At 41.0% G+C, this 25,343-nt stretch overlaps 1 protein-coding gene across 2 annotated transcripts in view; it reads right to left on the reverse strand.

Moving 5' to 3' along the window:
- VAMP4 (vesicle associated membrane protein 4) overlaps positions 1 to 25,343 on the reverse strand; it is a 48,613-nt gene that overhangs the window by 17,474 nt on the left and 5,796 nt on the right. Inside the window, exons 3-4 of one of the 2 annotated variants that reach the window (XM_058702319.1) lie at positions 23,950 to 24,081; positions 6,707 to 6,826 (exon numbers count right to left, since the gene is read on the reverse strand). In XM_058702319.1, coding sequence (XP_058558302.1) covers positions 6,707 to 6,772 — 66 coding nt within the window. In that variant the 5' untranslated portion in view covers positions 6,773 to 6,826; positions 23,950 to 24,081. Of the gene's footprint in view, positions 1 to 6,706; positions 6,827 to 10,055; positions 10,240 to 23,949; positions 24,082 to 25,343 lie in introns of those variants that run through there. The other variant, XM_058702318.1, reaches the window with a different exon arrangement.

The following is a 25,343-nucleotide window of genomic DNA, read 5'->3' on the forward strand; positions in this document are numbered from 1 at the left end:
TGCAAACTGTCAGGGAGGAGTAATGAAAGGAGTTCTATTCTGGTGAAATTTCTTAACTCTAAGCTTCCAGACAGAGGGAAGAGTGGTTACATGTGCTTTATCGTAAGCTGAAAGAACCACATTTGCCAACTTTCCGAAGAAAATGCTTGCAATACCAGAATCCTATCACTGACAACACGGTAGAAAGGTCACTGAAACCAGCAGGGAACTGAGGAACTGTAGGCAGTCAGGAAGACATTAAGTCCCGTCTCCTTCCCCTGTCTTCCAGTCTCTCTCCACTGGCAGAACCTAATAGTAAGCCACGCAGCAAAGGAGAAATGCAGTTGCTGAGTCCAACTCTAGCATCAGACAGAAGGGTATAGAGGACAGGTTGGGAGCTGAGACACAAGGGTTTAAGAATTGGCACAGTCCACCTACTGCCTTCACAGTTCACAAATAACCTTCTACACATATGTGAACTTCCAAACAAAAACCACTTTATAGTTTTACTTTATAAGATGCAACTATTTTCCTTAAAATGAAGATGATCTCACCCTCTCCCCAAAAGGGGAAGATATAAAGTTCTAAAAGGAGCCTAATGAAGAGCAGCAACCAGACTTTCCCGCATGGAAGAACTTCAATAGTACACAGCTTGTACACAGAATAACAGCTCCCCAAGACAGAAACCAGAAACCGTGACTGTTTCCTCACATGCTAAGAGGGCCTCTGCAGGTGCGACTGAGTTACGGGTCTTGAGATGGGAAGATCAATAAGGATTATTCATGTGGGCCCAACATAATCCCAAGAGTTCTTAAAAGAGGGAGGCAGAAGTGCCAGAGAGAGAGGGAGGGAGAGAGAGGAAAGAGGGACAGACGAGTGGGGGAGAGAGAGGGAATAGAAGATGTTATACTGCTGGCTTTAAAGACAGTGGAAGGAGCATGAGCCAAAGATGATGGGAAGCTTTTAGAAGCTGGCAAAGACAAGGAAACAGACCCTCCCTTACAGCTTCCAGAAGGAACACAGCCTGGCCAGAGCCTTGATTTTAGCCCAGGAAAACCCACTTTGGACTTCTAGTCACCAGAACTAGAAGATAATAGATTTGTGTTGTTTTGAGTTTGTGGTAATTTGTTACAACAGCAATAGGAAACAAATACATCACCTATTGCCTTTTCTGAGAAAATTACTCAAGGATTTGCACCAGCCCAAACAACAACAAAACCCAATTAAATCAGAGCAAAGATTCTAAGACAGAGATCGATACAATCAATGAACCTAATAAAATGTGTGGTCAATTTTGAATAAATATGGTAATGTGATTGTGAACTACTTATAGCTACTGAAAAAGAAAAGGTATAATATAAGGAGAAACTTTAAAAGAGCCCCAAACCATTCTAATAAAACCTAGAAGCTGGGAGCGGAAGAGTGAAGCAAGGAAGTAACATGACAGTTGCACCTGCTGGGGAGACAAGTGGAGGCAGGGAAAGTGGGCCAGAATGAGGAGGTAAAACAATGGAAGGGACATGGTGTTTGGTATGTTGACAGAGAAAACAGATTTAAACATCACTGTTAAAATATGAAGTTAATAACAAAAAAGAGATACAAAGGGAGAAAGGAAGGATACTTTTAAACTGCCTAGTGATACTGAGGCCGGGGAGATGAGGAAAAACAATCAATCTGCCAAAGAAGTCAGGGAAAAGAGGAAAAATATATGAAACATAATGATCTATGCATAATGATATATAACCTATCACAGAGAAAAAATGAAAATAGGATGTATTCAATATTTTTTTAATGAATATGTGTGAGCATCTTCTATGTGTCAGGCACTGTTCTAGGTACCAAGACAGCTTTGAACAAGACAAAGTCTGAGCTCTCACAGAAAAATATTCGATGGTAACAAATGCTATGCAGAGGGGCGCCTGGGTGGCTCAATCGGTTAAGTGTCTGACTTCAGCTCAAGTCACGATCTCACGGTTCATGGGTTCGAGCCCCACATCAGGCTCTGTGCAGACAGCTCAGAGCGTGGAGCCTGCTTCAGATTCTGTGTCTCCCCCTCTCTGCCTCTACCCTGCTCATACTCTGTCTGTCTCTCTACAAGTAAAATAAATGTTTAAAAAAAAACAAAAAACAAATGCTACGCAGAGAACTGAAACAGAGATAGGATAGAAAGTGACAGGGTGACTAAATGAGATTAGGTTGTCATGGAAAATCACTCTCAAGAAGTGAAACTTAAGCTGAGATCCAAATGATAACAAAGGGCCAACCAAAGATCGGGGGAAAGGCATTCACTGGCATCAGAGGGACTGGCTAGCACAGAAAAAGTCCAAATACGTTAGTTGTTGTAACAAATGTGAATGGTATGAATGCTCCCGTGGGGGATAAGCTTAGGAATTCCCTGGGCCTACACCAATGGGTTAACGAGGCACAAAGAAACACAAAATCATAAAATGCTCACACCCGAGTTTGGATAACCAGATTGGCACTCCAAGAATAGGGAGGTGCAAAGGCACCCCAAAATAGGGAGGGGTGCTGAACCCCCAAAAATATATAGAGAGAGGCAAAGGCCTGAAATAGAATCAGCGCAAAGGTGCCCAATACATAGGAGTAACAAGATTAGATATTCAGGGTGAAAGCACCCCAAGTTTACTACTACAGCAGAAAGCTGCTTTCATAGAATAGGGCCAGGGCAGGTAAATTGGTGAATTGGACTTTGGACCACTACACTGCAGGCAAAGCAGCCCAAGGTGGCTTATTAACCCTGAGGTTATTCCCCCTATCTGTCTCATCTCCTAGGCTGGCAAAGATAAACAGGCACAGCGCCTCCTGTCTGCTGTTAACAACCATCTACCCATCTGCCTGGCACCTGGAATTTATTTTATATTGAGCCAAACCCCAAACACTGTGTATCCTCAAAATCCCCCTTTCCCCCTCACATCCACAAGTTAATGTTCCTAGTTTCTTTGTCTCTTTATACACACCCATCACGTTTGCAAGCCTTCTGATCTAAATAAATATGGGGCAAGGACCCTTATTCGGGGCTCTTGCCTTTTTCCCGGACATTAGCCATCTCTTGTTTTAATCCTGCTTCGCTCTTTTGCTAGACAAAAGAGAACTTTAGACTTAGAGTCTACGACATGCTCCTATTAAAAAAAAAGAACTACATGTGATTGGAGTTCAAAAATTCCAGCCAATATCTGTTTACAAAAAATTCACCTAAAACAAATTATCAAATAAAGGAAGAAAAGAAGAGGTGGGAAAAAATACATCAGCAAATTCTAACAAAAAGAATGTTAGAGTTAGCAATATTAATACAAAGACGAATTTAGGACAAAAGCATTAAACAATCAAATTTAAGATTTTATAATGATAAAATGCATAGTCCACCAAAAAGATTTAACAGCAATGAATGTTTATATATAACAACATAGTTGCAAAAGATATAAAGCAAAAGCTGCTCAAATTATAAAGAAAGAAATGGATACATTCAAAATCATAGGGAAGATTTAACATACCCTTCAGAGATAGAGAAACTAAGAAGACAAACAATAATCTAGAACTTTATATTTAGCAAATTTTAATTTCAAATATCCAAGAAACAGATGTGCCACAAAAGAATTTTAATAAATTCCAAAAACTAGAAATTACATAGGTCACATTCTCCAGGCATAATGCAGTGGAAATTAAAACAGGTAACAGAAGGGGCACCTGGGTGGCTCAGTCGACCAAGTGTCTGACTCTTGATCTAGGCTCAGGTCATGATCTCACAGTTCGTGTGTTTGAACACAGAGCCTGCTTGGAATTCTCTTTCCCTCTCTGTCTACCTCACTTGTGTGCGCGCGCTCGCTCTCTCTCTCTCTCTCAGAAATAAGTAAAGAAACTTAAAAAAAAAGTAACAAAACTTTAAAACACTCTTCTAATTAACACATTAAAATGTAATGGAAATTTAACAGACTATTTAGAAATAAGTGACACGGGGAACACTAGAGAACAAAATCTGTAGGTTATGGGTCATAGCAGCACTTAAAGGAAAATGCATTTATTTATGAAATCACAAAAACCGAATATATATGAAATAAGTATTTAACTCTTAAGGTGGTTGAATTATTCCTAAGCAACACACAACTCCAGAAGTTTAAGAGAAAAAGATCAATGGATAACATAAAAATGTTAAACATGAAAAACTATCATAAACAAAGTTAACTGGCAAGTAACAGATTGGGCAAAAAAATCTGCAACATACTTTCAGAAAAGGTCTGACATCTGTATTATATCAAGAGCTCTGAGGAACCAGTAAGAAAAAGACGGCAAGGGAGAAAAATAGTCAATGGAGAGAGATAGGCAATTCCAGACAGAAGAAGAAATGACCAATGATCACATGAAAAGATGTTGAAAGTCGGTAACAGTCAGGGAGATGCATTAATTAATTCCTTCAACAAATATTTCTTGAATGCTATTCTAGCTAGTAAGTTTAACAGTCACTATATTTATGAAACAGTTTATGTGCCTTAAAAGATAATGACACTGATGATAAAATATATTTATTACAGTTGTACTATAAGAAACACACATGAAAATCAATGTCTTTACACCCATTCATTGAACAAACACAAGGGCTAGTGAGACACTATCAAAAAAAGAGAACAGGACACAATGAGATAACGCTTTACACCCACTAGGCAGATAATAATAGCAAGTGTTAGGAGGAAAAATTGGTGGTGAGGAGAAACTGGTTGGTAGAAGAAATGCAGAGAAATTGGAATCCACATACAGTGCTGGTAGGAATGTAAAAATTGTGCAGCCACTCTGGAAAACAATTGGGCAATTCTTCAAAAAGTTGAATAGAGAGTTACTATAATGCCCAACAATTCCACTCCTAGGTATTCACACAAGAGAACTGAAAACATGTTCACACAAAAACCTGTACATGAATGTTCATAACACTGCTATTCTTAATAGTCAAATAGCCAAGAGTCAAAAGCAGCATGCAAGAAGTCCTTAATATTAAAAAAAAAAACCCAAATGTCCGTCAAGTGATGAACAGATGTGATATATCCATATAACGGAATATTATTCAGCAATAAAAAGGAATGGCATACTGGTCTATGCTACAATATGGATGAACTTCAAAAACATTATGATTTAAGTCCAAAATGCCAATTACAAAAGACAACATATCGCATGATTCCATGTATATAAAATGTCCAGAGTAGACAAATCTATAGATTGGTGGTTGCAAGGTTGAGGGGATGAAGAGATGGGGGATGACTGCTAAAAGGTACAGGGTTTCTTTCCAGAATAATGAAAATGTCCTAAAATTGACTGCAGTGATAGTTGCATAATTCTGCAAATATACTAAAAACCATTGAGTTGCACACACTTTAAAAGAGTGAACTGTATGGCATATGAATTTTATCTCAATAAACCTGTTACTAAAAAAGGTGGAATGGGCAAGTGGAATAAAACTTTAAAGTTTTAAAAAGTAATTTATAGATTATTAGAACCAGTTATCAAATTTCACCATCTGGTAACTATTCAAAAGGAGGTCTCTATTTAAACAGCCAATTTTGTTCAATTCTGATTCAATACCCTATTTTTACAATAAATCATAGTAGTAATCAACCAACAACAGTTACAGTTACAAGTCTCAGTGGTGGATTGAGACTCTGTATTTTATAATTTTAAGTCTATATATAAAGTTTATTTTACAAGCAATTAGTCTATTGGTGGATTATACCTCCTTCAAGTAAAAACTACAGAAAGTTAGGATAAAGGGAAGACACATTTCCTGTATTATACTAAAAGACACTTTTAAATTGTAAGATGTTGGGCAGAGTGAATAATAGGAGGTTCAGAGCTTGTACAAAAAAGGAACGTGTAAAATGAAGTCAAGTAGACTATAAGCTCTATATGGGCCCTCCAGTTTTTAGCACAATAGCAGGTGGTCAATAAATGAATCAGTAAATGAAGGAACAGCAATGAGATAGGAAGTGAGCAAGGGCTTTAGGTTGCTGGATAAAAAAGAATACCATTAATTCCTTCCCTAATAAATATTTAGTGAGTGCTTATTCTAAAAGTAACCTATCTACAACATTCATATCAAATGCTGTCTTCCAAAATTCAGATTTATACACATCTGCATAGAATGTTCTGGGATAAATAGGAAATTGAACATTATATAAAAACTACTCTGGACTCCAAGGACAGTTACAGAACAAGAATTCTTTATCTGCAATTTCAAAAATCTAAAAAGTTCTGAAAACCTAGAGGTTTTGTAAGTTTAGAGCCAAAACTCATTTGGAGGAAAACCTGGCCTGAACTGATGTTAGCTTTACTTACTAATCAGACATTTCTCTGAGAAATACTAACATACTTGGAGGTGCTGCTCCAGACACTAAAAAGGCTGTTATATAATATGCACTTAACTACCTTACTAAAATCTTAAAAACTCTCAATTCCAACCAATTTTGGCCCAGAGTTCTGAATAAGAGCCTGTGTATTTAACATTCTCTTTGAAAGACTAGAAAGAAGCAGTGAGCATAATCTGATCAATGAATGCAGGATTCAGATGAATCACCAATCTAAGGAACATATACCTTTAAATATTTACTATGAAGAAAAAAATATAAAGTAGAATACAGCCATAAAATTTAGATTTTTCTAAAACAATTTACAAAAGGAATGAAAGCATATTTTTAATCTGTTTAAAAACTGAAGATTCTGAACTTACCCTTTCACTTTTCACAGAACCAGTGACATCATCGTCATTTAGGTGGCGCTTGAACTTGGGAGGCATATTTTTTACTCAAGAGGTACTTCTCTGTTTCCCAGCAGAACAAGTATTCGCCACCTTAAGGGAAAATGCATGTCATCATATTTGAGACTTGAGGGTGAAAGCTAAAGTGCTTAAATAGTGTTCAAAGCCTTGTATGGTGGAGCCTCCTTGACTTCTCTGACTTCAACCACTGCCTTCCCACTTGCTTCATTCTGGGTGATGCTGTCCTCCATGCCAGGCCTTGATACATAAAAAAGTTAAAAACTGTGAGAAAATGGATGTAACTTGTAACTTGTGAAAGAGAACATGTGGGGGAAATCAGTGATTTTTTTTTTTTTTTTTTAATATTTATTTTGAGAGAGATGGAGCACATGTGCGAGCAGGGAAGGGACAGAGAGAGGGGGAATCCCAAGCTCCTTGCTGTCAGTGCAGAGCCCAATTCGGGGCCCGATCTCAGGCACTGAGAGATCATGACCCGAGCTGAAATTAAGACTCGGAAGCTAAACCGACTTCTGAACTACCCAGGTGCCCCTAGTGAAAGTTTTTATAAAATTAAAGAGCAGATTGCCTAGGAGTGGGGGAAATTTGGAGAAAATGAGGCATTAAATGCTTTAAGAGTTTAACCTGGAATTAGAAGACAGAACACTCCTAGTTCTCTAATTTTTAGTTAGTTGATTAAACCATGATTCCGTTTCAAGTGTGAAATAGTGATTTCTAGGCTTCTGCATGGAGTTGGCACGGTCAATCAGATAATTCATGCAAAAACATTCTGTAAATTATAACACCCTATTCTAAAGCACAGAACTAGGCTCTAAGAAAAGGGATGTTTATTAAATACTGTGTTAAACAGAGCCAGGATGCTGTTTTGAAGGGTTTTTTTGGTTGTTGTTATTGGTTTTCTTTGGTTTTGGTTTTATTTCTTTTTTTCCTACAGAAAGTTTCACAGCTTTTCATATGCTAATATGCATTGTGGTTTTCCAAGAAAATGCTTGAGTATGCAGCTTATTCAAAATTTCTGGAGAAAAAGCTGACATGCAAACATGAGTTTTCAGTTTCTTGGATTAGAAGATGGATAAAAAATGAGAATAGCTACTAGCTAAAGTACTGAATCTTTTACTATGTGGTATGCACTGTGCTCAGTGATTTACATGTATTTTCTTTTAGTCTATATGATACTTTTTTTTTTTTTAATATGATACTCCTTTAATGTAGGCACTAAGAAGCTAAAAGAGAATTTAATTTAGGAAAAGTAAGTAACTAATATTCCCTCTACCAATTGAAACAGCAGACACATAGACCCAAATTAACCAATGGCTATGCATGATCACTTTTTTTTTTTTTTTTTTTTTTTTTTTATTTTTTTTTTATTTTTGGGACAGAGAGAGACATAGCATGAACGGGGGAGGGCCAGAGAGAGGGAGACACAGAATCGGAAACAGGCTCCAGGCTCCGAGCCATCAGCCCAGAGCCTGACGCGGGGCTCGAACTCACGGACCGCGAGATCGTGACCTGGCTGAAGTCGGACGCTTAACCGACTGCGCCACCCAGGCGCCCCCATGATCACTTTTAATATTTATTCAATTAGCTGCCTATCAAGTTACACAGTTCTGTTCTAGAAAGACCACTTCCCTATAAACAACCCAGCAGCCCTCTTTCCCCTTCCATAAGAAATCACCTCTAAGATCTTTAATTAGGCATCAGTTTGCTAGTTAACATATACAAGCCCAGAGTCCAGTTTCATAAACCAAATAAAAGTAATATTTTAAGGTAGTGTCCTATCAAAACAAATTGATACACTTTTCTTTGATAAGAAATGCTTCTAAATCAGAAACCTAATCACTTGTAACAAAAATCAAATTCTTGCTACCTAAGTAACAGTTCTAGAGTTCATCCCACAATATTTCTGTCATGTACATCTGGCCCATTTCATTCCTCATACTTTGATTTCAGAATAATTCATTCACACAGAAATATTACAGACTCCAGGAAAAAACAGGAAGCAAGTGAAAAATCTGAGCTTTTAATTATACCTGTATGTTATTTATATTTTAAACCCAACAAAGGTGCTTCTTTAATACCCCCCAAACAGGCAGACTTACATCTTTATGAAATATACAGTAAAGCTACAAGTTTAATGATGAGCAAACACCATAATCAGGTCCTATAATCCAAGGACCACCTCACGGAGACAAGAAAAGTGTCTGACAACAGAAAAGCCATCAGCAAAGCATCAGGCAAGATTAACTATGCAACTGATGATTTGTGTCAAATAACTAGTAGAAATAAAGAATGTTCAGAAATCAGGCATATATTTCTACCTACACTTTCCCCTGCAAAAATTACACATGAATTCAGGGATTTGTGTCTGGGTAAATATGTAAATAAGAGAGCTTTCATCATGCATTTCATACTGAGAGTGGAAGAGCAATACACAATTCACTCTAAAAATGTCACATCACCATATGCTTATGTCATGACCATACGTTTACAATTTCGTGTATATATATTTTTTAAGAGGCAGCAGTTTTCTATTCAATGTCTTTACATGTAATACACTTCTAACTTGTTTAGCAAACGTTGGCCTCTTTTTTGCTTTAGGCACAGAACAAAAACCCCTATGTATTTCATTTCACACAAAGCTTGAATCTGGGCAGAGGGTTCCCTTTTCCCCGCCTCCATTCCCTTCTGACTCCTCTTCCTTATCTCCATCAACAGTCTTGACTGGTGCAGTTTCACGTAAATATGTGACTTGGACACAGCTTGGAGATGTTACAAAAACTATCAAACTGTAATGATTCACGTCACCTGGACGTTATAAAACACAGCAGCGTTGGCGCTCTTTCTCCCTTGACTTTAAATAATGAAACAAATCCATCCCCTCCAGCAAGTAGCTCGGTTCCCCGCCCCCCCCTCCACCCCAATTGTCGCACCAGGCCTCGTCCTCCGACATCTGCTCCTAACTCTGGTCCTTTCTACCTCAAGATACCCACTCACATTCCAGGGTGCCTCCCACTCTTCTCAAACCCTCCCCACGCCCTCCACTGTTCCATCTCCCAGAGCACCCTTCAATTGCCATTCTTCTCCCCCTCTCCCCCCCTCCCGCACACCCCCGTCCAGGTCGTCCTCCTCCACGACACCTGGCCCGAATCCAGCCTTTCCCCAGTCGGGGGTCCCTCCCCGCCCCCCGCCCCAGGCGGGTCTCGCCGCCCAACGCGGACGTTGGGACGCGGCGGAACAGGGGCGTCGTCTCCGTTTCCTTCCTCCTCACATCAGCCCCTCCCGTCGAGAGGGCCGGCGCCAGTACCTGAGTCTCCCGGGAAGCTCCGGGCAGCTCTGCGGGGCCGACAGCGCTGGGAGGGCGGGGGAAGGAGTGGGAAGCGCAGAAAGAAAACGGGGAGGGGGAGACGGTGGACGCGGACTCGGCGTCGGCCGCTCCGCCGCAGCTGCGCCCCCGCTCATCGAGCCGATCGGCGCTCCGCGGCCTGGCGCCGGGCGAGGGGGCGGGCCCAGGCGGCAGAGATGGTCGAAGGAATCGAGTGAGTGGAGCGCCTCCAGGGGAGGCGGAGGAAGCTGGGAGAAGTCCCTCAGGGCGCGCGCTGTACAAGCCCGGGACTGGGGTGGAAGAGGCTTTTAGGAGATGCTTTAGGCGCAGCCCATCACCCTTGGCTAAAGAAACCCAGTAGAAAACAAGGGGGATGGTTCGCAGCCCCGGAACTACTTCGGATTGTCTGGGCCTTTCCGGAAGCTCTAAGTGACCCCTTGTTTATCGATGCAGTTAGACTAGCAGGGAGATATTGAGGGTTGCGAATCCCACCTCATTTTAGACGTTAGGAATCTCTGGTCTAGATTTACTTGCGGCTGCAAGCTAGTTTGGTCAGATTTGGGACGAGGACTCAGTGCTCTTTCCCCTGTATTCTTTTTAACCTAAAATAACTAGGTCCAGACACCGGAGCCTTCAGGTTTCAGGTAGGAAATCACCCTTGTATGGCCTGTCCACTGTTCTTTTCACCCTTCCCCTTCACCCCCTCAGTATCATATTTAAACTTCCAAGCCTGAATTAGGTGGGCATAGTAATCCAAAACCATTCCAGACTATGCTTTTACGGTCCCTTGTTTCACTTAGCCATTCCTCCCACACACGCCGCTGCTGGACTGTTTTACTCATTCCCCCCACCCCGATCATTTGTGCATTACGCATCGTTTTCACTTAATACGTGTGGGTCCCTTGTTGATACAGCGTTGCAGGCATTTTCCAGTTAAAACGTACCTAACTGGAAGATGCCCTGGCTGGGATGACTCTGATTATCTAAAGTTCAATCACCTGGAAAGCTTTAAAAACTACAATGCCCAAACACTACTTTGAGATTCTGATTCAATCATCCTGGGATGCTGAGAAACAGCCGTGGGTTGTCAGTTGAAGTTTCTGAAAACCTGGCGTTAGACTCGCTGTGAGTTTACTACTCAGACCCAGGCTGACTTGGAAAGACACCACCCACCTAGAAGGAAAGCTTCTTACAGTTTCTCTGCTTAGGCATAATGGTGACACTACCCTAGACCCCACAGGTGACCCAAAAGTTATTTCCTTCTTCCACAGGTGTTTTACGTCTGTAAATCTGCTTGTTATGGGGTGTCTCCCTCCTTTGGTGCCTTAGCCAGTTAGAGTCTGAGGCACTTACAGCATCAGCCTTTCTTACTTACACAACTTAAGAGTGTGATTGAGCTGTAGGAGCACCTCACTGTGTAACTTGTATAACTAATTCTTTTTGTTTTAACCATAATTTTTTAGTTCTGCCAACCATTTTGGTAAGATTGCTTAGGGGAGGGGTAATGCCAGTCCCACCCCTTAATCACCTGAACAAAGTCCCTTTGACTCTCCCCTATATTTTGGAAAGGGTAGAAAATGTCACTTTACAGTTACTATGAATCAGATATACCAGTAAGCCTGAAAGGATATAAACAGCACTGGATGTAAGGTCAGAACAGGGTTCCAGGTTCACCAACTTGAATTATTTGGTTATTTTTACTCTATTTTCTCTTTCTTGAGCTTCAATTAATTATTCAGATGTTCATCTTCCAATTTTCTTATAATTTCTCTTTCATCTGATATATTTATTTTCTTGAAGTAGGCTTCCCACCCAGCGGAACACAAAGCGCCTGAACTCATGACCCTTAGATCAAGACCAGAGCCCAATTCAAGAGTGGAATGCCTAACCGACTGAGCCACCCAGGTGCCCCTGAGTATCTGATTGATTCTTAAACTTTCTATTATTCCTCCTGTTTTTAGCTCACATCATGCTCAGAGTTACCTAGCACTTCTAATTCCCGAGTCTTATTTATGCAGGGTTTAGCCGTGTAAATCAGGTTGCTTCATGGCCTGCTTAGGATTCTTGTTTCTTAAGTCTGCTAAAGTAATTGTCACTGATTCATCTACTTTGCAGGTTTCAATATTTTGTTGTTGTTGTCTCTGTTCCCATAAGGCAGAAAAAAAAGTACAAAACAATTCTAAGCATGTGAACAACTGTTCAAAATCAGCCAAAATGTAAATCAAATACCATTTTTCATCTATCACTGACCGGGAAGGAAGGAATTTAGCAGCAGATTTGCAATACATCCTCTCCCCTTATAGAGGAATACCCCTAGAAAAGCAAGCAAGCATGTAATTCTTAGAAATATGGAATAACAGACCTCCTGACAAACAAACTAATAGTATTTGCTAGTAAGGAGAGTTGATATGTATGGAATTCCTTCAGTAAGATATTCCTGGGCTGGGACTGTTTATGGTAAACACCCCCGAAATCTGTGGATTTGAGGTGCATGACTGGAAAATATCATGTAATTTATGTAACTCAGCATGTAATGGAGATGTTCCAAAACTGAGTTGGTTGCTTCTGCGTAACTGAGGTGACTACATACCTTATTTAGAAACCACATCTATGATCTTAGGCAGAGGTGCACCCAACGCAGGAAGAAAGGACCTGGGAAATAGCACTGAGTCCTGAACCTCTCCCTATTTTGTGCCTTTTGGTCAGTGGTATCTTTGAAATTAGTAGAGTTTAAAATGGTAAGATCTCTGATTTCTGAGTCTAATTTGAAAATTTGATCCTTTTGCTAGCTCAATGGCAAAGATTAAAAAGTTTGACAACACAGTGATGGAGATGTGTACATGCGGTATTGTGGTGTGGGAGGTGGGAAGAACAAGCTTTCTTCAACACTTGGTGGAAGTATAAATTGGTACAAATTTTTTTAAGTTCAGGGTGGTAAAACACGTCAAAAATTATATTAAGTTCCTTTTGACCTAACAATTCTATTTCTAAAATTTATCCCACTGATATACTTACCCAAGTTGTATAAAGGCATTTTCTAAGAATATTCTTCAAAGGATTTTTGCAACAAGCATGGAAAAAAAAAAAGAAGCTTTAACTGTCCAGCAATAGGAAATAAGTTTGGAATATCCATTTAAGGTAACAGTATATAGTGATTAAACTGAAGTAGATATACATGCACTCACTTAGAATATCTCTATGTGGTTTTTAAAATATTTTATTTATTTATTTATTTATTTATTTATTTATTTATTTAATTTATTTATTTAGAGAGACAGGGAGAGAGAACACGTGAGCATGAGTGGGGGAGGAGCAGAGAGAAAGGGAGAGAGAGGATCCAAAGCAGGCTCGGCATTATTGTGAGATCATGACCTGAGCCAAAATCAAGAGTTAGACGCTTAACCAACTGAGCCGTGCAGGTGCCTCTCTGTATGTTACCGTAAAGTGAGAAAAGGTGCAGAACAGTACATGGTCTCTGCTTCCATTTGAGCATCACATACAAAAGAACCCAGAAGGGCTGAGAATCTGGCATGGAATTTGGCATGAATTGTGTCCTCCCGAACCCCTCCCAATTCATACGCTGAAGCCCTAACCCACAATGTGACTGTATGTAGAAACTGGGCCTTAGGTAGATAATAAGGTTTAAATGACGTTGGTCATAAGGGTGACGCCCTAATCTGATAGGGCTGGTGTCCATGTGTGTGTGGGCATGGAGATGAGGCCATGTGAGGCCACATTGAGAAAGTGGCTTGCAAGCCAGATGAAAAGGTCAGGAAGAAAGGTCTCACCAGAAACCAATCCTGATGGCACCGTGGTTTTGGACGTTTAGCCTCTAGAAAATTTCTGTTGTTTAAGCCATCTGGTCTGTGGTATTTTAACAACCTCAACGGACAAACACAGAAAGGAAACCTTTTCTCATTGTGTGGTATTTTGTACCATTTGTATACTACAGGAGAGATTCTCTTTCCCACTGAAATTGAGACCAGATGTTCATTGGTTAATTTAAAAAGTCAGGAGGCACCTGGGTGGCTCAGTCGGTTAAGTATCCAACTTCGGTTCAGGTCATGATCTCATGAGTTGTGGGTTTGAGGCCCACAGTGCAGAGCCTGCTTGGGATCCTCTCTCTCTGCTGCTCCACCACTCACTTGCTCTCTCAAAAATAAACAAACATTTAAAAAAGTCAGTTAAAGTGGTAAGCATTTTAAAAAGCAGATTAATCTTTTTATTTTGACTCAAAGGTTATCATCATACATTTACTCACTAATCTTTGAAATAGGGCCAAGACCTTGTATCTGAAAATGAATCTGTTGGTTGGAGTGCCCCAGTGTCTTTATTATAAATTGCACTGCTTAAATTGTTTATAATTCCCAGAGCATGGGAATCCTCGGCTTCAACTATTATCTCTATGAAGAAGAATCCACGGAAGAATGTATTTAAGGGAAAGGGCACTTAGGAGAAGGCAGACGTTAGAGATAGGGAGAGCAGTCCATGAGAAGCGGTTGGAGCAGCAGACATGACAAGACAGGGCAGTGTAAAAGAAAGAGGAAGGGTTATTAGCATCAAACTTCATGGGTGCCTGGATGGCTGTTGGAAGAGCATGGACTCTAGATCTCAGGGTGGTGAGTTTGAGCCCCACATTAGGTGTAGAGATTAATAATAATAAAAAAAACCTTAAAAACCCCGTTAAAAAAATAATAAAAACTTCAGGGGTGCTTGGGTGGCTCAGTCAGTTGAGCATGCAACTCCTGATTTTGGCTCAGGTCATGATCCCAGGGTGGTGGGATTGAGCCCTGTACTGGGGCTCAGTGCAGAGCCTGCTCAAGATTGTCTCTCTCCCCTGGCCCCTCTCCCCAGCTCACGCATGTTCTCTATCTCTCTCTCTAAAATAAAAAAAATAAAAAGACTTCAGAGAAATTGGAGGGGGGTGGAGGAAAGTGGGAATGAAGGCTAGAAAAAGCCATTAGATTTGCTGACTCACAGAACATTATTGATTTTCAAGAAGTATTTCAGTAACATTGTGGATGTGGAATGCATCTTGTAAGAGTTATTTTTTAGTGGAATTGCAGATTATAGATTCCACTTCCAAGAAATTTAATTGTAAAGGGAAATGGCACACGAAATTGCAGTTCGAGCAGCAGCACAATCAAGGTACTATCAGAAATGACCAAGTTATACATAGGAATGGGAAGTAAGGAGCCACAAAGAGAGTGAGACTATAACGCAAAATCAAAACAAAATAAGGATGGGTGATGTCCCTTGCAGAGGTGGGAGGATCAGGGTTAGAAGAGTACCAGAGGTATATTCTGGGCAGGATGGAGAGAGAATCCTTTCTTGGAGGCAAGAAGAAAGGAAGTGACTGATAAAGATACAGAGAAATTTTGAAATGGAAAAGAGAAGAAGTTAGGGAAACTCACAAGATCACCTAGAAATGTTCAGTAAAACTCAAGAGTCAATGTGAAGGGTCAAGGAAGCAGTGTTACAGTTGGGAGTGTAAAGAAAATGGAGAAGTTTTGGAACTTAACACAGTGAACAAAAGGATGGCTCAGCAGCTGAGAAGATCCAGGCTAGAATGGTCATTTTGACTGCTCCTTTAAATCAAGGATGTGGACTTAGATTCCTTTTTATCCTCCATCATATCTTGCACAGTACAAGCACACAATGAATTTATTGAGTGGGTTATGCTTTTTAAAGTTTGCTTTTGAAGGAGCAAAAAGACACAAGAAAGAAGAAAATAAGAGAAGTGATAGTTAGAGAAAAGTTTTAGCATTCCCAGGGCATGGGGATCCTACAAGCACTTAACCTGCTGCATGACTTCACGGTCACTAACTTTCAATACCAGTTTTATTTCTCAGGCAGCAAACAAGGAGTAATCTCTGCCTCCTTATTATCTTCTAAGAATATCACAAGCTCTTAGTAAAACAATATTTATACATTCTTGTCACCTTATAAACAATATAGAGTTTTTCCATTTTTACAGATTTGCTTTTCTCTGAACTGTTTCATTGTTATTATAGCTTGACTAGCAAGAGTCTGGCCTATTGGCACTGATTTTCTTTTGGCATTTCAAGGTAACAGGAGGGGGAAGAAAGAATATGAGCAATGTAAGTTTGTGACTCATAAAAATAAAATCAAGAAATCAAGAAACAGAGGCAACGTGATTACTTTAAACCTTAGTCAATATCATTGCCTTTAAATATTTAAATAAATATTGATTTTGGGATTCCACAGTCATTTCAGCTCATTACTCAAGTCAAGTTACACTTGAACTTCATTGGCATTTCAAAATGCATTTCTTGGAGACACTTTATCTTTGTATCTTACTTATAAAGTGTAAACAAAATACTTTAATTTTAATTAGCATTAACTAGAAAACAACTTTCTGAATCATCCATAGCTTGCCATATCCTATCCAGTTTTCCCCCATGTTGTGGTAGATTGCATGTCTATTTTTCATCATTAATAATGAATCAGTTTTGGGGTGCCTGGGTGGCTCAGTCAGTTGGGCGTCTGACTTTGGCTCAGGTCATAATCTCAAGGTTTGTGAGTTCGAGCCCCGCATCCGGCTCTGTGCTGACAGCTCAGAGCCTGGACCTGATTCAGACTGTGTCTCCCCCTCTCTCTGCCCCTCCCCCGCTCATGCTCTGTCTCTGTCTCTCTCTCAAATAAATAAACATTAAAAAAAATAATAAAGCAGTAGTTTTCCTTCTGGCTCTACTTATGCTTGTTGTTTGAGTTTATTGAGCATCCAACTCTCCCCACTTGAAAAGAAAAAAAAAAAAAGAATTAACAGAAAAATTCACAGTATCTTTTCTGTGACTCTGAATTCATCACATCTGCTTGGAATGTATACTTTAATGTTAAGCAGTCCCAGGACTGGAACATGGCATATGGGATTAACTATAGGATATCTGTCTGGGATCAAACTCAATGATAACCATCCTTATGGAATGTTTTAAGGAAATTCTTTGGCAATCACTGAACCCCTGTCCCCATCCTTCATAGATAGAGCAATAAGTTTTCCAATTACTTTCTAAAATGTCATGATAGTATACTTGAAAACATACTTGTGCTTAGAATTATTTGGAGAATTATTGAGAAATTATTCTTGAAAAAAGAATGCATCTTTATGTTCTGGAACCTATTTACTGCAACACAGTATACTCTTTTTTTTTTTTTTTTAAGTTTTATTTATTTAAGTAATCTCTACACCCGATGTGGGGCTTGAACTCAGGACCCCGAGAGCTCTTCCAACAGAGCCAGCCAGGCGCCTCAACAGTATATTCTTGAAGACAAGTGTATGAACTTCTATTTTAAAAGTTTGGTCTTCTGGGGTGCCTGGGTGGCTGAGTCAGTTAAGCATCTGACTTAGGCTCAGGTCTTGATCTCATGGTTCTTGAATTTGAGCTCTCCATCTCTGTGGTCAGCACAGAGCCAGTTTCAGATTCTCTGTCCCCCTCTCCCTCTGCGTCTCCCCAACTCGCATTCTCTCTCTCAAAAATAAACATTAAAAATTTTTTTTAATTAAAAAAAAAATAGAAGTTTGGTTTTTTAAAATGTGTGTACAAATCCTCTGAGTCTGCACTAGTTTTTAGGGCTTTGGCACTGACAACAGGGCTCCAGAGCTGCAGCTGAGGCATATGCCCCAAAGCAATGGCAGTAGCCATGGGCACAGACAGATTTCCTGCTTCCTCATTTCCCAGGCCCCCTTCACTTCAGTTCCTGTATTTTTGGTTCCAGAATTTCCATTAAAAAGTAGATTTTAAGTCTCCAGTGAAATTGTCCGTGTTTCATCTATTTTTATGAACATTTTAATCAGAGTCCTTGTCTGTTAATCTAATCCTGGATTAGTTATGGGCTGGATTCTATTGTCTATTTTTCTCTTGGTTTTTGGTCGTAAGACTCTTATCTTGGCATACCTAATAGTTGTGTTTGTTTCTTTTTTTTTTTTTTTTTTTTGAGAGAGAGCACATGCATTTGGGAGGAGGGAGGGAGGGAGGGAGAGAGAGAGAGGGAGGGAGGGAGAGAGAGAGAGGGAGGGAGGGAGGGAGGGAGGGAGGGAGGGAGGTAATCTTAAGCAGGCTCTTCACCCAGCACAAATCCCCATGCAGGGCTCAATCCCATGACCATGAGATCATGACTGGAGCCAAAATCAAGAGTCAGATGCTCAATCAACTGAGCCACCCAGGCACCCAACCTAATAGTTTTTGATATTCAGTACTGATTATTGAGTATAAAATAATTGAGTATTAAAAATGGAATATAAAATACTGAATGTAAGAAATATTGTGTATGTATGTGATATTATCCTCCAAAATCTTCTAAAGAAGATTCACTCTCATCTCTGCTGATAAAGATGCTAAGCAAAAAGCCTCTGAAGAACAGTGGTTTGATCATCTCAGCCTCCCACCCCAAAACAGCTTTAGAATTCAGCAAAATTTTGAGGAGAAAAATATCTGAGTCCCTCAATTCATTATTGTTTCCTTCTCCCTGAGATCCTGGCTCTCTAAGATTGCAGTTTTGTCTTTCTGGTCCTGGGAAACCCCAAAGTGTCACTGGTTTGCTTGTTTGTTTTGTCCCCACAACAGTCCTCGGCCCAGGCAAAGCCCAGATGCTTGCTCAGCAGCTTTCCCTGCACCCGAAATCTGTAAGTGTCTCCAGGGCAATCGCAGACCACCTTTTCGCAGTTCCTTCTCTGGAATCTTGGCCCTTTCTCTCTTCCTGCTTAAACAGTCTTCTGACTGCTTCATAGAGATGTTTTTGGTATTTATCTGGTTTTCTATTAATTGTTAGAGGGACAAATGGTCTGTCTCAATTTACTGCATCATACCTGAAAGGGAACTTTATCTAAGCTGCACTTAAAGTACTGTAAAGGGATAAGCTCATTTGCTAGCAACTATGCAAGAAAGTAGAGAGGGTTTTCTAAACGGGAGAGTTTCTTAGGTCCTCCCAGACACACCTCAGTAGTCAGAAGTCATCACTTTTCATGGCTTCTGACTGGGGGAGAGCGAGCGTGAGAAGAGGATTCTGGTTTCTTCTGGCAATGAAGGCACATTTAATCAGAGATCCTTGAACCAGCTCCCCTTCTGCCACAGATCACAGATTTCTTAGACAAGAATCTCCTTTTACTTCATATTTCTATCTGTACGTAGGCTATATCTAAACCTCTATATGTATGATATATATGCATTTATCATTCCTATTTTCCTTTATTAGAGTTGTGAATATATTTTCATTTTTAATCTTTTTCTTTTAAGCAAAGAAAATTCTGCATCACTGCTCACACTCATTTCTAAGCTTAAGACACGATCCTTGAAAAGCTAGGTCTTAGAATCACAGTCACACTTCACTGAGTTAAAGTAATATCACAAATCACAGTTCCCCACTTTAGATGCTATGGTCATTGGGGCGCCTGGGTGGCTCAGTCGGTTAAATGTCCGACTTCGGCTCAGGTCATGATCTTGGCGGTTTGTGAGTTCGAGCCCTGCATCGGGCTCTGTGCTGACAGCTCGAGCCTGGAGCCTGCTTCGGATTCTGTGTTTCCCTCTCTCTCTGCCCCTCCCCGACTTGTGCTCTGTCTCTATCAAAAATAAATAAAATGTAAAAAAAAAAATTTTTTTAGATGCTATGGTCACAAGTATACATGAACAGTTAGGTAGAAGGAATGGAATTATATCATCCAAATACCTTTAATAGATGTATTTCAAACTTTCTTCAGAGAATGAAAAGTTAAAGTGAAATAATAAATCTCTAACAACGTTTTTCTAAAAGAATGTAATCAGGTTTTCGCTAAGGACCAAGCAAGCCTTTCTGGTTTATTCTTTGCATAATTATAGATTCAAAGCAGTAACAAAAGCATAGGAGAAATTCTCTCAACCACGAAAAAACATTCACAATGCTCCTGTTAAGTGACAGGCATTGTGCACCAAGAACCGTTGCCAATCTGGTCAAGTCTAGGGACCTCTTATCAGAGTAACATTTCTAAATGCATCAAAATAAAATACACAGCGCCACCTGGGTGGCTCAGTTGGTTGAGCATCCAACTTCAGCTCAGGTCTTGACCTCACAGTTCGTGAGTTAGATCCCCGCATCAGGCTCTGTGCTGACAGCTCAGAGCCTGGAGCCTGCTTCGGATTCTGTGTCTCCCTCTCTCTCTGCCCCTCCCCTGCTTGTGCTCTCTCTCCCAAAAATAAATAAACATTAAAAAAAATTTTTTTAAATAATAAACTACACAGAATTGCAAAGCAAGGCAATTTATAATGCTATAAAATATTTTAAAAGTAAAATTTCTGATACACTAAGGTATGTGCTTTATTAACTCCTTAAACCACAAAATCTAGTGTCATACTCAACATCTACCATGATTTTGAATTAGTAACGAGCATAAACAATATTTCAAGATATCTATTTTTGTTTTTTAAATAATTTATTATTTTTTAATTTAAATCCAAGTTAGTTAACATATAGCGTAGTAATGATTTCAGGAACAGAATTTAGTGATTCATCACTTACATATAACACCCAGTGCTCTCCCAACAAGTGCGCAACCCCCCACCCAACACCCTGACAACAACCTTCAGTTTGTTCTCTGTATTTAAGAGTCTCTTGTGGTTTGTCTCCTTCTCTGTTTTTATATCATTTTTGCTTGCCTTCTCTTTTGTTCATCTGTTTTGTACCTTAATTCCACATATGAGTATATTTCAAGATATCTATGATTGTAATGTGATACAAGAATCTTAGTGATTCCAATTGGTAATAAAATCACAGGTACAGCTAGTACTACTGACAGGGTTTACTTTTGTGGAGAGGGGTCTCCGTCTATAGTTAAAGGAAATGCTAAATTTGTTAGAGGTTAGTGGAAATAAAGATATAATTTTTTCCCCATCGAAGTCCACAGACCCTCTGAATTCTATTCATGGGTCCTCAAGGGTCCCCAGATTCAGAACTCCTGTTTTAAGTATTCCACCCTCTCCCATAAGGCATGGATGGCCCTAAGGATATCGTGAGTTCTGAGCAAAAAACAAACAACTACTTCTGTACCTGTTTTTCCCAGGCATGAAAAATCCTACTTTTTGGTAAGGTTGCTCTTACTGACTAGAATACAGGGGTTCTGCTTACTAACATGCACATACTTGCCTTGCCCAGGGTCCTGTACCATCCCTGAGAAGCCTGGAGTTAGATCAGACTTGAAAGGTCATCTGGGACAATAAAAATGTCTGTCCCTAGAAACTAGAGGTATGTGCCAGGCCCTCTGCCAATATGTTACTGCATCTGATTCTCACGGCAATCCCATGTTATTATTCCCAGCTTATACAGACTCATTTGTTCACTCACAAAAAGTATACTGGACGTTTATTGTATCTCTTACTAAATTAAGTTGTGTGCCTTAAATATAAGCACAGCTGCTGTCTTCAGACTTTATAGTATAGCAGGAAAGAAAGGCAGAAATAAATTATATGTTGTGATAAATGTTTTGAAAAGAACAAACAAGTGGCTATTTCAAAAGATAGGGCTGTCAGGGGGGATTTTTCCGGAGTGGGGTGGTGGTGGGGTAACATTTAGGCTGAAACCAGAAATATGAGAAGGAATCAGTCATGCAAAAAGCAGCAAGAACAAAGGCTCTTAGGCAGGAAAGTTTAGTACGTGTGTGTATGCATGTGTGTATTTAATTTCCTGATTTTTAAAAAAAGTTTTTTTAAGTAAGCTCTACACCCAACATGGGGCTCAAGCTCATGACCCTGAGATCAAGAGTCACATGCTCTACTGAATGAGCCAGCCAGGTGCTGTCCCTCTTAACCACTTTTTAATGTTTATTTATATTTGGGGCGGGGGGTTGGGCAGAGAGAGAGGGAAAGAGTGAATCTTTTTTTTTTTTTTAATTTTTTTTTTTTTTAACGTTTATTTATTTTTGAGACAGAGAGAGACACAGCATGAACGAGGGAGGGGCAGAGAGAGAGGGAGACACAGAATCGGAAGCAAGCTCCAGGCTCTGAGCCATCAGCCCAGAGCCCGACGTGGGGCTCGAACTCGCGGACCGCAAGATCGTGACCTGAGCTGAAGTCGGACGCCCAACCGAGCCACCCAGGCGCCCCGGGAAAGAGTGAATCTTAAGCAGGCTCCGTGCAGTCAGTGTAGAGCCCAACATGGAGTTCTATCCCATGAACCCTGAAATCATGACCTGAGCTGAAATCAAGAGTTGGACACTTAACTGGCTGACTGAGCCACCCAGGGCCCCCCTCTTAACTATTTTAAAGTGTACCGTTTAGTAGTGTTAGCAATAGCCACATTACAACAGATCTCTAAAACTTTATGTAAAACTAAAACTCTATGGCCACTGAACAACTCCCCATTTCCCTCTCTCTCAAAACCTTGGCAATGACAGTTCTACTTTGTTTCTAAGAATTTGACTACTTCATATACCCCACTCAAGTGGAATCCTATAGTACCTGTCTTTTTGTGATTGGCTTATTTCACTTAGCACAACATCCTCAAACATTATCCATGTTGTAGCATATGTCAAGATTTCATTCACTTTAAAGGATGATTAGTATTCTACTGTATGTAAATAGTACATTTTCTTTATGCATTTGCACATCGGTGGATATTTGGGCTGCTTCACCTCTTAGCTATTGTGAATAGTGGGACACACGTAGCACCACTGGGTGGTGGAGAAGCCAGCAATGCCGTCAGGCAGCTAACCCCAAATTGGGCTGTCTGCCCTCCATTTCCAGCTGCTGTCTCAGAAGGCCTTTTTGGGCTGGGATCCCTGCGCTCACGAGGCTCAGCAGGTGGCTGTGCATGGGCAGCCAGAAGCCAGGAGGAGGGCAACTGTGTGGAGAGGCGACAGGGGAGCAGGCTGTCCCGGCCACAGGTATGTGGATAAATCCCAGACGCAGCCTACTCCAGTGTGCACACTCACCTAAAGGGAAAGCTAGAGGACGTCTAGACTTCAGGGCCACCACCTGGGGCAGTGTTCAACAAGAGACCCCTGGAGACCTGATTATTGGTAAGCCCCAAGCACCCCCCATTGGCGGCCAGTCCAATGGGAGACTGACTGCTGCCTGTTGAGAGCAGCTCCCTGAGAAAGATTTGTGGTGGCTGGTGGGCTCTCTCGGGGCTGCAGGCTTGGCAGGTGGTCTGAGACCACCCTAAACTCCCCAGGCCTGGAGGGCCCAAACTGCCTTCCGCAAGCAACCTGGGTGCACACTGCGCCCCAGCCACCCACAGCCAAGGCAGAAGGGACGTGGACCTGGACCAGGCCCAGTGTCTGGAGAGGCCAGGTCGCCAGTGCAGGCTCTGAGGGGCGGGGAGGCACGTGCCTCATGCTCCTGGCAAACATAAACCTTCCCAAACGTGCAGGTTCCTCCTGGGGGCAGAGGTAGAGGAATCTGGGCTTCACACCAGGGCAGGGACTACTTATAAAAGCCCCCAAAAGGAAACAATCAAAATACCAACAGCAGAATGGAGAAATGAATAATGAATGTGGTATGGCCACACAATGACACTGCACAGCAATATAAGGTACAACTTAAACACGACACTATGGGTGATTCTCACAAACATCGTGTTAATGAAAGAAATCAAAGAATATATTCTGTAAGATTCCATTTATACAAAAACCAAAAATGGGCAAAACTAAGCCGTGCTGCCTTAAGTTAGGATAGTTGTTATCCCTGAGAGGAGGATGAGTTACTGGAAGGACGAAAGATGACTTTCTGGACTTCTGGAAATGTTCCGTGTTTGGTGCCCAAGAGTGGGTGTATTCAATTTAGGAAAATTCATCAAGCTACACACTTCTGACATGAGCATTTTTCATTTGAAAAGAACAACAAATTTAAAGGACCCACCCCTCCTCCCTCCCCAACCTTTGTCTTCCTACCTTCAGGAGTCAAGATGCTTTTGACCTTCTGTAGGAAAGGCTGGTCCACAAAAGCCGGACGCGGACAACTCATCCCCAGTGTTGGGTCCTTACTGTCTACGTCAAACATGACGATGCTGTAGTGGGGCCGCACTGGGAAAGAGAAGCAAACAAGTCTCTGCCTGACACCACTTACATGTCTACACCGCATCTCCCCTGTGACCTGTGGGGGCCGCAGCGGCTCAGTTAGGATGACGTGGAGGCTGTGGTTCGCCTGTAAGGGCACTGATGTCACTGTCAGGGGAGTCGTTGTCAGTCAGGGTTTTACTGTGAGGACCCCACCTGAGAGGGCATTCATCTCATCTACTTCCACATTTGAAAGCACTTACCAAAGGCTTCCAAATAAATTAACGGGACCCATCCTAGCATGATTGCTACTTGGTTGAGAGTCTATCTATATAGCAATTTTCAATCCCAACAGAACATTAGATTCACCCTGGGAACGTCCTAAATACTTCGAGAACCTGGGCTCCATTCCTGACCAATTGAGTCAAAACCCTAAAGTGGGATGGAACAGGTGTGAGGGGAGATGGGAAGCTTCTGGTGTTTTTCTTCAACCCCCAGGTAATTCTAAAAACATTCAAGAAAGAAAGATTTTGCTAAATGGTTGAGAAAGTACTGATGATGAATCAGATGTACTCCTTGCTATGAAGAAAATGGTTTTTACAAGGAATAAGCCTGCAATGCCACTGATTTTTAGCAAACTTTGAGACTATGATAATGATTATTCAATAAGTAATAAATCATGACGTAATCGGCACCTGGGTGGCTTAGTCGGTTAAGCGTCTGACTGCGGCTCAGGTCATGATCTCGTGGTTCATGAGTTCAAGCCCCGCGTTGGGCTCTGTGCTAACAGCTCAGAGCCTGAAGCCTGCTTTGGATTCTGTGTCTCCCTCTCTCTCTGCCCCTATGTCTCTCTTTCCCTCTCTCTAAAATAAATAAAAATATTAAAAAAATAAAATTAAATAAATAAAATAAATCTTGACTTAGGACTCCCACAAGCCTGTTAGTATCCACAACACAGATCTCATTTTGGTTTCTTAGCAGAACATGTTGGCTCATCAAAGTCCAAGGACGACCATTGCCCACATTTGTAGCACTGAGCCCTCCAACAATCTGGAAGGTGGCTGTTAGACATGATCGCCAGGCTGTTCAACACTGACCGACAGGCAGTCACAATGGCAACACATCACGCACGAAGTGCCTGCCAGGAGCCTAGCACGGTTTTAAGTGTTTCCCATGTATTGGCTAGGTTGGGCCTGGGCCCCCACACTGGCCCCAGACTCAGACAGGTAACCTGTGAAACTCTGATATAGTTCAGTTCAGTTTGCAATGACCGTGAAGCACCATCTGTC

Source organism: Neofelis nebulosa, chromosome 15 (assembly GCF_028018385.1).
Source record: "Neofelis nebulosa isolate mNeoNeb1 chromosome 15, mNeoNeb1.pri, whole genome shotgun sequence".
NCBI lineage: Eukaryota > Metazoa > Chordata > Mammalia > Carnivora > Felidae > Neofelis > Neofelis nebulosa.